This window comes from Leptopilina heterotoma, unplaced genomic scaffold (genome assembly GCF_015476425.1).
Source record: "Leptopilina heterotoma isolate Lh14 unplaced genomic scaffold, ASM1547642v1 Lhet_2441, whole genome shotgun sequence".
In the NCBI taxonomy this organism is placed as follows: domain Eukaryota; kingdom Metazoa; phylum Arthropoda; class Insecta; order Hymenoptera; family Figitidae; genus Leptopilina; species Leptopilina heterotoma.
In genome coordinates this window covers 8,706-21,524 of record NW_025110960.1, presented here as the reverse complement: position 1 = coordinate 21,524, position 12,819 = coordinate 8,706, and the positions used below count along the sequence as shown (strand labels likewise).

Here is a 12,819-nt window from a genome sequence, read left to right as displayed (position 1 = left end):
TTTTTTTGAAATTTGGTATAAATATTCCTAAGCCCAAATAGAAACATTATTTTAACATTTCGACTAAAAAAAAATACTTTTTATTTTTTGTGAAAATTTCACGAATTCTGACCCATTAGTATCAAGGTTTTTGTGTAGTGTAGACCGGTTGCTCTTTATACATAGCCTGTTGCATTAGCCAACACGCCCTAGGGGTACTTGGAAAATATTTTTTAATTTTTATCAATACTGTAAGTGTGAATCAAAAATCTCAAATTTACCCTCAAAAAATGTTTCAAGCTTAAAACGCGATTTTAGTTTCTTTTTTAAAGTTATTTTAAAAAAATTAGAACGAAAAAATGAAAATTTTGAAAAGTTACTTTCATATGTGAAATACAGTTTTTCTACTATATTTCTTACAATAGTGATTGAATAATAAATAATCAAACTTTGTAGAAATATACGTATATACGTGATTTGTAAATATATATCAAATGTATGATTAAAAACATGTAAATCCGGATACAGTGAATGTGATAGTTTAATTGTTATAAGAAAAACTTTAAATTTACTGAAGATTTAAAAATGAACAATTAGATATAATTTTTTATTTACTCTCCCTGCAAAAAGCAGGGTTCGAGGATCCAAATACAATTTTCTTACAAACTAAATACATAATCAATTAATCATCTTACATCTAATTACAAAAAAAACACTTAACCTATACGCTTCCTTATTCAACTATACTTATACAAAAAAAATACCCTAACCTATCAACAATCGCCAGTGCCAGGGCTTCCGTTTCCAGTTCCAATTGCCTTTCCTGGCTATACTCCCTTTTCGCCCACCCCTTTTTCGCTTTTTCTTAACCTTAACATTTTACCATCCAAACTACTTCTATTCACTCATACACACTCCTCATTCTACCCACATTTTCTCTATTCCATTGCTGTCCTTCCAACCTTCTCAGTTTCTCTCTCACTTCTCTTCTTCACATTTTCTACTATCATTCACTCTCATTTGCCCTAACCTTAACCACTTTCCTAGTATCTTCCCTCACACAATGTTTTATCTCATCTATCCAAATACATTCTTTACCCATTCGTACTACTCTTCCATTCTTTCTTTTATGCCATGCTTTATCTCTCAACAGCCATATAATTCTTCTTTCTCTCCACGTTCGGTCCTCATCAATTCTTATCATACTTCCTTTCAACTTCATTTTCATTCTCATCACTTCCTTTTTCTCCTCCTCATTACCTAACTCCACCAACCACAATTTCGGTACACCATTCTCGCCCATTCCTATCGCTTTTACCATTTTTACACTTACACTAACCCCCACCCACGCAAACACTTTTTCCACCTCTCCTTTACCCTCCGTTGCCCTTACATTCATACCCCTAATCACAACGTTATTTTTTCTTTTCTCTCTTTCCATACCATCCACTCGTCTCGATAATTCCTCCATTTTCACCTGCATACACACATTCTCACCCCCCTTCACCTTCCCTTCATTTTCCCTTAAACGTTCTTCCAATTCATACAATTTCCTCCACAAATCTTCCTTTTCTTTTATCCACTCTATCTCCCACTTTTCCCACACTCTCTGCATGCTTTCCAAACTCTCACTAATTTTCTCAATCTCTCTGTCCCTTTCATCCGCTTTTTTATTCACACGTTTCATCTTTTTTCCTATAACCTCAAATCGTTTGTCCAATGATCCACTCCACTTTTCAAATAACTCTAACAAATCCATACAATCCTCGCACGTCATTCTTTTTCCATTCTTACCTATTCCCCTTTCAAATTTTGGCGCCTCACTCTCACTCGACTCACTTCGCTCACTTCCATATTCACTACTGCTACTACTCAAGTCAGATTCAACCCCAGACATTCTAGACACCTAACTTATCTACACGCAATTCACAGTCCTATTTCTCTCTCTTGTCTCTCACTATGCTCTCACTTTACACTACCTAACCTCACAATACCGACTTCTCTTTTTTATCTTTTTTATCACGCACACTCACACTACTCTACGCAAACATACCTTTTTCTTACACTACCACAAATTCCCGCTCTCGCACAGCACACTACACTAACCACCCCTTTTTAATTTTAAAAAAACTTAACAAAAACTCTTAACCCTTCATGAACGCGTGTACACGAAAACGGTACCGGAAACGGAAGCCTAAATGAACAATTAGATAAATTTTCTGCATGATTTTTTTAAAAGAACGTCCAAGCGCCTAAACTTTTGGTAGGACCTTCCGGCAGGACGCGCCTCTTACATAATTTATTAAATATATTAACAAATATTGTTATTATATGTTATTTTGAGCTTAAACAAGAAATTCACTTAGATTTTGAAAAAATTGCCATTTTTAAGGCTATACAAATATTTGAATAACTTATAAAATAGTAAACGTTTTCTAAAGCTTCTCTTCTTACCCATCGTTTAAACAAGCAAAAATAAATCACCTCCACTAAGATGAGACAAAAAGTCAAAAATTCGAAAAAGATTTTAAAAAAAAAATTAAGTTTTTCAAAAGTTATCGTCGGACAGACAGACAGACCTACAGACACACAGAAAAAAATCGAACTCATTTTTGTTACAACTCAAAATGAGTCTATGTTAAATGACATAGAACGTGGCGCCATCTGCGAGGTTCATTTTTGTTGCAGCTCATAATGAGTCACTTTTACGACTCATTTTGAGTTCAGTTTTTCTCTGTGCAGACGTAATCGCCGGACCATGTTTTTTGGATTCAGGGCACCTCAAAACGCAAAGATTTCATAAAATTAGCAAATAGTATATTAAGCAACAAGGTACGTAAAGGAAGCCTTTAAATCCCGTGTTACTTACGATATTTTTTATTCCAAAGGTACAAAAGTGGCGATTTAAGATAGCAGACGACAGGGAGTAAAAATCATTCCCTTGTTCGACTTGTATGAAAATGGCGGCCTTTTTTTCCATGAGCAAAAATAACGCATGGGACTAGCTGTTTTTTTGCCCATGGGAAAAAAGGTCGCCATTTTCATTCAAGTGGACAAATGAATGGCTTTTAGTTCCTGTTGGCTGCTATCTAAAAGCGCCTATTTTGTGCCTGAGGTATAAAAAATCAATTTTTCACCTAATCTAATACCTCCTCATGTGATGAGAATGTAAAAAACCATTTCCAACAAGATAGGACCATGAATTAAAATGTAAAAAAGGGTGAGACTAGCCAAACTGTATAAAAGAAATTTCATTGATTTTCTAAAATGTTAAAACTTTTATAAATATATTTTAGTTATAACATTTTAGAAAATCAATAAAAAAATTTTAACCCAGTTGAGCTAGCCTGACCCAAAAACTTAAAAAAAAATTAATTAATTTTCTATGAAAAAATGTTGTAGAGAAAAGTTTTTTGTATTTTTCTAATCTAAAGTAATATAAAGTTAAAAATAATGAAATTTGAAAAAATTGAATTTTTAAAATTTTGAAACTACTGTAGTTTGCGTAGTTTTTGACGAAAATGTCTGGCTAACGAACTCGATCTGTATTTTTACACTAACTTTGTGCATGCAAAGTTGCAAGTTGATGCAATAAGTTTTTCAAGTGTTATCGTAGGGACACCATTGCGTCTACAGACAGACACACAGACAGACGGACTCGCCGGACCATGTTTTTCGGGTTCAGGGGACCTCAAAACGTAAAGATTTAATAAGATTAGCAAAAGTCAATTTTCGACCAAAACTAATACTTTCTCATGTTATGGGAATGTAATAAAAATTAGTTTTTTGGAAATAACTCGAAAAGTTTAGGGTTTGGCAAAAAGTTGTAGATGATGCAAAACTGGGAAAAAAAGTCTCTGGTAGCAAAATCGCATATGCAATAATGTCGGAGATAATGGAGTCGAAATATTGAATTTTTATCAAAAAAGCGCACAAAAAATATAAATAGAGAGTGGTTTTTCCGAAAATTACGACTTTTTTGTGTACAATTATGTTTTTCGAGTATTTTAGGGTGAGAATATGTCAAAATCAATTAACTGACTTTTATTCCTTTCAAAAAATTCGATTTTCAGTGTTATTTTAAGATTTTTTTTAAGTTTTTTTGACCATTTAAGAGACTATAACTTCGAAAATTGAGTTTTTATGAAAAAATGTTGTAGAGAAAAGTTGTTTGTATTTTCCTAATCTAAAATAATATAAAGTCAAAAATTCTGAAATTTGAAAAAATTGAGTTTTCAAAATTTTGAAACTACCGTAGTTTTTAACGAAAATGGCTGGTTAACGAACTTAACCTTCATTTTTACACCAACTTTAAGTGTGTTAAATTTAAAAACGATCAGATAAGATTTTCAAAAGTTATTGTGTCAACAACATTTTGGTCTACAGACGGACATACATACATACAGCCAGACAGACAGACAGACGGACTTGCCGGACCATGTTTTTCGGGTTCAGGGGACCTCAAAACGTAAAGATTTCATAAAATTAGCAAAAGTCAATTTTCGACCAAAACTAATACTTTCTCATGTGATGAGAATGTAAAAATTAGGAAAACTTATTATATTTGACAAAAGTAATCATTAAAGCATTTATTTATTACATATTTAGGACAAATTAATGTTTACTTATTAAATAATTAATGTTAAAACCCTAGTAGATATTTGTCCTAGTTATTATAAAGGAACTGTCCAGTCGCGCTTGAAATTGTCTAGTTACTTTACAAGCCAACTGGCTAATAACTGGAACGGAGTGTCACGCTTTTTTCATCAAGTTATTATCTAGCCCAACTTTATAAATTCTGTTCAACGGTTCTGTAGAAAAACTATACAAATTAATTCTTTTAAAATACTTAAAATTTGTTTAATATTAATATTTACTGTAGTTAACACATTTATTTCATGCAATTAATATAAAATTTCTATTTAGCATTAAAGAAATTCATTAAAAAATATTTTTGGATAATTTCTGTATCCATTATAATATATACGGGGCATTCCACGCCAAGTCGGACACCTGTTGACTTTTGCATCTCCGATTTTTTGCAAATATTTTTTTTCTTTTAGTGCTGGTTGAAAGGAACTTCCATGATTTTTTTCAAATTTTTTCATGAAGTAATTTAAGAGATCTGGGTTTTTGAAAAATCACGTTTTTTACATAAATTTTTTTTTTAAATGCTTATAACTCGGACAAAAATTGATCAAATTGGACGTTCGATATATGAAAATTTTTGTTTTTACACGTAGTTTTTGATAAAAATATTAAAAAAAATTTTTTTTTTAATTTACCAAAAAAATTTTAAATTTTAAAAATAAAATTTAATTTTTAAGAATGTATGTATCGATCGATTTTTTTTCAAAATTTTTTGTAAGAAACTGGTACTAAATTAAGAATTTTTAATCCTTGTCTGATTGTGGGCAAACGATGGGATCTATTTATTTTGTAATTTTTAATTTTTGTATACGCAGTGAAAACGGTAGGTAGCCAAATGCGTAACTTGACATTTGACCAAATCACGCAAATTTTTCAAACCAAAACTGTTTTCAGACTGAGTCTCTCCGAACTTAACCTTCTTACTGTTTAAAAAAGTGATTTGATCAAATTGCAAGTTAGGCATTTGGCTACCTACCGTTTTACAAAAATTAAAAATTTCAAAATAAATAGATCCCATCGTTTGCCCACAATCAGACAAGGATTAAAAATTCTTAATTTAGTACCAGTTTCTTACAAAAAATTTTGAAAAAAATCGATCGATACATACATTCTTAAAAATTAAATTTTATTTTTAAAATTTAAAATTTTTTTGGTAAATTAAAAAAAAAATTTTTTTAAATATTTTTATCAAAAACTACGTGTAAAAACAAAAATTTTCATATATCGAACGTCCAATTTGATCAATTTTTGTCCGAGTTATAAGCATTTAAAAAAAAAATTTATGTAAAAAACGTGATTTTTCAAAAACCCAGATCTCTTAAATTACTTCATGAAAAAATTTGAAAAAAATCATGGAAGTTCCTTTCAACCAGCACTAAAAGAAAAAAAATATTTGAAAAAAATCGGAGATGCAAAAGTCAAAAGGTGTCCGACTTGGCGTGGAATGCCCCATACATAATAAATGGAATAAAATAAAAAATTATATAATATTTTATAATTTTTAATTAATTAGTTGAATTATTATATGAAAATAATGTAAATAGTAAATTATTAAATGTAATTTTCTACATTACTTTTTGATTTTTAATTCAATTAAAAAAAATTCTAAATTCGAATATTCTAAATATTTACTGTTTTCAAACAACTTTCATTTTTTTAATGCACTATTAATTAACAATAACACTGAAACAAATATTTTTTATTAGTATAAACAATTATAATCTATATAAACCTTAAAACGATAACGCAATTTCACCGAAAAAATCTTGGGGGGAACGGGGAGCGAACCCGGGTCCCGTTGGACTAAAGTTGCACTGCTTAACGCACTCGGCCTGGATACTGAGAATTAATAACCACTGCACATATGTTTCAGTTCAGTGCCGTAACTAGAGATTTTAAGCATTGGTATATACTTTTAATATTTTCTATGTAATAAAACATTTTAGATGATTTTTTAATTATTATAACTTTTTAGTAATTTAATTTGCAACGTTAACAATTAATAAATAAATTGATTACTGTAATTAAATTTTTAATTATTTTTATTTATTTATTATAAATTATTATAAATATTTATTCATTAATTTTATTATTTAATATGATTAATTGATTATTAATTAATAATAATAAATTCATTAAATTTTTAATTAATAGAAAATTATAATTAAACTAAAATGGAATTTAAAAAAATTAATTTTTAACTAATTTTATTATTTTTATATTTATTATAAATGACTGTAAATATTTATTAATTAGAGTAGAACGGGGTGAAATAGCCATGGTGCAAAAAAGCCATTGACTTTTATTTGAAAACTATTAAACCGATTTATCAGCTATTTAGAATATAAATACTATCAGTTAATACGCAACTTTTGATACTAGTTTGGATGTTGTACCTATATTAATATAATTTTTATTGTAATTTTAATTTTTTAGTTGCTTTGCGTATAATATTTCGATGAACTTTTCGAACATATTACAACCTGTTTAAGTGAACGGGAAATAAAAGTAAATGTTTGTACATAAGGAGAAAACTATACTCAAAACGTAAACAATGTTAATTTTTGGAAATTGAACTGAATTTAAAATTTATTTTAGCTTTTAGAAAAAAAAAAAGCCAGGGACAAAAATCCTATTGAATATTATGTGAAATTCATTTGTTTTCTACTTAAATTAACCTTCTAATTTTACCAAATTTTCGCGTGCATACTTAATAAAATTAATTAAACACGACGAAAAAATAGTATAAAGTGCGTTAAAAAATAAACAACGAAAAAACGGTTGGAACAAAATATGGCATCTGTGGTGAAATTTAAGGAAGACTTTAAAAAAAGGTACAAAAACTTGGCAGTGTAAATCGAAAACAGGTAAACTTAATATTATATTCAATTTTCCTTGATAAAAGCTCTTTCAAATTTATTTAAATATTTTAAAAATAAGATTATTTGTCATGTAAATAAAGGAAAACTATAAAAATACCAAAATTAATAACATATTTTAATAAAATAGCGAGATGGCTTTCTCCCCCCACCAGGTGGTACAAAAAAGCCATTTGCAGAGGTTTCGTAAAACTCTTATAACTTAGTCCTTTCATGGGATAAAAAATATTTCCGTCAATAATATTCAAGCTTAATAACTAAACTTTCAATCCCATTTGGAAATTTGAGAAAAAAATTTTTAATTCAGATTTTATAAATTAAAATGTAAAAATGTGGCTATTTCACCCCGTTCTACTCTAATTGTATTAATTAATATTATTAAATTATTTTATTAATTATTAATATTATTAATTTATTTTATTAATTAATATTGTTAATTAATTTTATTAATTAATATTGTTAATTAATTTTATTAATTAATATTATTAATTTATAATAATAAATTAATTAAATTTTTAATTAATAACAAATTAAAATTAAAAGTTTTAAAATATTGGAAAGAATAAAAACAAATTTATCGCTAGCAAATAATCAGTCGAGCTGTCTAGTTATTAGACATTATTGCAGTGTCATTGACACGACAAACTTAGAACTATAATTTCTAGGAGTACTTTAAAGTAACATTAAAAAAACTAGACAGAAGTTATGTCTAGCCAATATCAAATTCAACTTGAATCTTTGACGAAGAGCGTTGGTCAGTAACTTTACAGTTATTTACCAGTCCGACTAGAATCAGCGTCCGTGACAAAAACTGTCCAGTAACTTGAACAATCGAGTGGCTCCATGACAAATTTCTACTAGGGAAGTTGGAGATGTCAGTTTTATTGTGAGATGTATGCTGTGTGTGTAAAGCGATTTGTCACGACAGATGGCGGGACTGACATTCGAACTGCTTTCTGTTTTATCACATTCAAAACAAGAAATAGGAAAACCAACTTTTCAAGATGAATTTTATTTAAATCAATTCTAGAAATTGATATTGAAATTAACCTTTTTTAATTTAATCAATTACAAAGACAATTATTAGTATATTTAATAAAATATGAAAAATAAAAACGCAGAAATAAATAAATAATTATACTAAGAAAGATAAAATAGGCAATTTTTTCCCGTTTTTTAAAGTTATTAGAAAATCTACATTTTAGACCAATTCTGGCCAATAAAAATAAACTCCTCCTATTTTCAAAATGCAATTTTTTATTTGTTAGTTGAGTAAAACAAAATGGAGAAAAAAATTAATATTTGAAAAATAAAACATAATACCAACCCCCAAAGAAAAAATAAATGATTTAGACCAATAAGAATTATAAACAAACTCCTTCCATTATCAAAATCAATTTTTCTATTTGTTGCTTGATTTAAACAAAATGGAGAAAAATCTAATATTTAAAAAATAAATCATATTATTCCAATCCCCAAAAGGAAAAATGGATGATTTAGACCAATTAAAATAAAACTTAAACTCCTCCTTCTTAAAGAAACCTTTTTTTTATATGTTGCTTCAATAGAACAAAATGGAGAAAATATTAATATTTAAAAATATAAAATTTAGTCCCAACCCCCACAAGATAAAATGGATGTTTAAGACCAATTAAATTAGCATTTAAACTCCTCCTATTTTTAAAATCAACTTTTCTATTTGTTTGTTCCCAGATAGCACAATACTTTGTAGGAACTTAGCAGGAAACTATCCGCGTTAAGTTCCGAACTTAACGCGGTTAAGTTCCTGCTAAGTTCCCTGAACTTTTAAATGTCCTCCGGTTTAAACTTAACGGTGTTAGCTTCCTGGAAATTATCGATATAAATTTGCTGAAAAATTGCAATGTAACTTCTGTGAAAAATAGAAATTTAAGTTTAAAGAAAGTTTTCTGTGTAACTTTCCATGAAACTAGCTCTTCTAAGTTCCCTAAAAAAACTTGGAAAATTAATATGTATTTATTACTTATTAATACAATAACAATAATAATAATAATAATGAATTTATTATAATTATTTTTTTGTTGACAAAATTAATTATTAATAATAGTAGAGTGGCTCAGCAATGGTTCACGAATCTGATTGGTTAGGGGGCGTGGCTTATTTATAGTTCATGAATCTGATTGGTTAAGGGGGCGTGGCTTATTTATAGTTCACGAATCTGGTTGGTCGAGAGGGTGTGGCTAAGGGGCGGGGATGGGCGTATGTGTAGGAATAGTTCAGAGCTGTGATTGGTTGAATTATGGTTCATGGATCTGATTGGTCGAGAGAGTGTGGCTAAGGGGGAGGGATTAAACGCCCTGTGAGGAATAGTTCAGAGCCGTGATTGGTTGAATTATGGTTCATGGATCTGATTGGATGTGGGTGTGTCTTGAAAAAATAGAAAGTAGTGAGTCAAAGATGGAGTCGGAAAAGTGGAGGTGAAAATTAAAGTGTAACGAAATAAAATACGTAAATTTCAAAAAGGTAAGTTTATTGTACTACTAATTAAATCTATATTACATATTAAGAGAATAAAATTATAAAGTGTATTTTATGAATTATGTGTAATACATGATGTTGTACATGTTTGAATACAATTATGTGTATGTGTGTGTGATGTAGAAGTATGGTTACAATCATGTTTAATTTTTAATGTTTTTTGAAGATTAGAAGCTATATAATCATTTTTTAATAAATTATTTGTAAAAAGTAAGTTAAAGTCGAGAAGAGAATAGTTAAAAGACATATAATAAAGAAACATAATACAAAATTGGTCACAAACAGTCGAAGAGGTACTTTGATATTGTGTTGTGTTCCATCTGAAAAAAGCGCAGTTTCTTCGTAAACAATCCAGATGTTGAGGAACAAAAGGCGGTAGACCATAGCTGTCGAAGTACGTTCCTCGGCCGTCCTTGCTGATGTGTATAGCGACCCAGTGGGTACCAGGTTTAGTGTGGTCATCGGTATTAATAACAATTGCAGACGGTCTTATCAAAAAATGAGGTATTTTATCAGCAGGATAAACTCCAACGGAATGGTTGTTTATGAGACGTAGACACTGTAGTATTTGTAGACTGTTCATTCTTTGATGTATCAATATCCTCGTAATTGGCGTAAGTAGGAGTTGCGGTAGTTGTAGTCGACACTGGTAAGATTTGAAATGAGGTATCTTGACTATTTTTTACAACCTCTGGAATATAAGGAAGAGACGGTGTTGAGGATACTTCGTTGATAATTTTTAATTTTTTAGAACTGCTGTTACAAATAGCTTTATCTTTTCTGTATTTTTCAATTCAGCGTTTAAGCTTAGTAGCGTTATTAAGAGCACAAATAAAATATTCTTCTTTCTTTACACCGTGGTGAAAACAGTAGGCACGACTATCTGGTAGTTCCTTGAAGGAAGGACAAGATAAATTTTCGACATTAATAACTTGTCTACTTATGATTTGTTGTAAAACTTTAATCTTGTCTCGGCCTTTTACGTAAATGTTTCTGGATGTTCTTGCTACTTCACGTAAATTGGCATAAATATGTTTCATAGGTACACCACCATCGAACCATTCAATACCATGATAAAAACACGAAAGCCAATTATTTTGTTGTTTAATGCTGGATGGTAGATCCGAAAATAAGTGTTATGGTGCAACAATCCAATGTCCAAAAAATTTACGATCCAATGCAATAACAGCTACTTCTTTGATCATAAAATTATCCTCTATATCACGAAATCCTTGTATGTCTATAACGTAGTCGACCATTTTAAAAACGATCACGAATTTGTATTTTTGTAGAAACATTTTTCACTTTTGTACCCGACTAGTGTTGTGTGTTCTTTAAAAAGAAAAAGTATACTGAGTTCTTCCTTATATATAGGTTCTGATATAACTGTATTCCCCTTCTCTTCACATTTCCAAAATGTCTTAAGCTCCAAAATCTGTTATAACCTGTCTAGATGCATCAATTTCTAGAACGTTGTCGTATTCGGCATATACAATACAATTAATAGTTTCTTGTAGCATTTCTTCAAAACGTAGTTCTATTCTTAAAGCTCCATGTTTTATAAGATTCCAATGAGAGAAACAATGAGCAGAGAGATCAGGTGTAAGATCAAAGGCAAAAAGGCAGTATCCATTTGCGTAGTCGAAACGATTAATATTATTTCCTTTGTTAAGAAAATGAATACCAGTCCCAGTAAATAAAGTTTGGTAAGCTTCAACATAAAGTTTATCTTTTGAAAAGTCTGTTAATAGTGGTTTAGAAGGTATTTGCATTCCGTCTACGTAGAGTGAAAAGTGGTTGATTTGATAATGTTTAAAGTTGAAAGGGTTTTTATTTCGAGAGCCGTTAAAAGCTGTATTATCGACGAATCCTATAATAATCCTTTTAGGTAGTTGACCAAGTATAACATTATCAAGAGTTTCACTGTGAATACCAGCGTGAAGTGACAAGGCCTTTACCTCTACTCTAGTTATAGGATATTTAGCGGTACCACTAGAGAGAGCCTTGGCATGACCAATTAAAACCCTAGGACTAATTTTTGCTCTACGTACAAGTAAAGAAGCTTCTTCGATGTGTAAGGAAGATACTCCTGTGGGGTCTATTAAACAAAAGGCATCTTTTGAGCTAACAAGTCGTAGTCGTAATTCCACACCGTTAAGTAAAAATTTATCTTGATTAAAAACATCACAATGTAAATGTCCGACCATGTCAATTCTTCTAGAATCACTTAGATATTTTCGACGTTCAACTAAACCTTTATTTTCATCACCAAATTCTTCCATTTTACCAGCAGTGTCGTTAGACCATAACGAAGATGTAAGATGAGTGGTTTTTGCTACGTTATTGTAGTTGAGTAAAGTTTCAATGTAGGCTCTATATGCATAAGCGTTATGTTGTCGGCATTTTCTGCAGTTCTTGCTGGTACAATTAAACGAACTTTGAGACTGATAATAGTATGAGGAAGTTCGATATATTCATCTCCGTGACCAGGAACGACGAATTCTATCGGTGAGTCATCTGTGAGGGATGAAACAGGTTTGTAGTGCACCCATTGTGAACTTTCTATAGCTGTTTGAGTTGGTGGTAAAGTAAAAAGATCCAATTCTGATTTTAAACATTCACAAGAATGAGAATGTAAGAAAGACATTTTATTTAAAAGTTCTTAAACTTTACCAAAAATATCAACTTTTGTTCTTCTTTTTGTTTTATATTTTTTTAAATTTTTTGGCTTCTTTTTATTTTTTCTGGTTTTTTTCCCTTTCTTCTTTTGTTTTTTAAGAATTTTCTTTTTATG

The 12,819-nt window shown here is 29.9% G+C and overlaps 1 protein-coding gene across 1 annotated transcript; it reads right to left on the bottom strand.

Annotated features, from left to right (window-relative positions):
* Positions 1–11,446: 11,446 nt before the first annotated feature.
* LOC122503116 (uncharacterized protein F54H12.2-like) lies at positions 11,447–12,307 on the bottom strand. The gene has a single exon (XM_043613546.1). The coding sequence runs from the start codon at positions 12,305–12,307 to the stop codon at positions 11,447–11,449; it is 861 nt and encodes a 286-aa protein (XP_043469481.1).
* Positions 12,308–12,819: the final 512 nt, after the last annotated feature.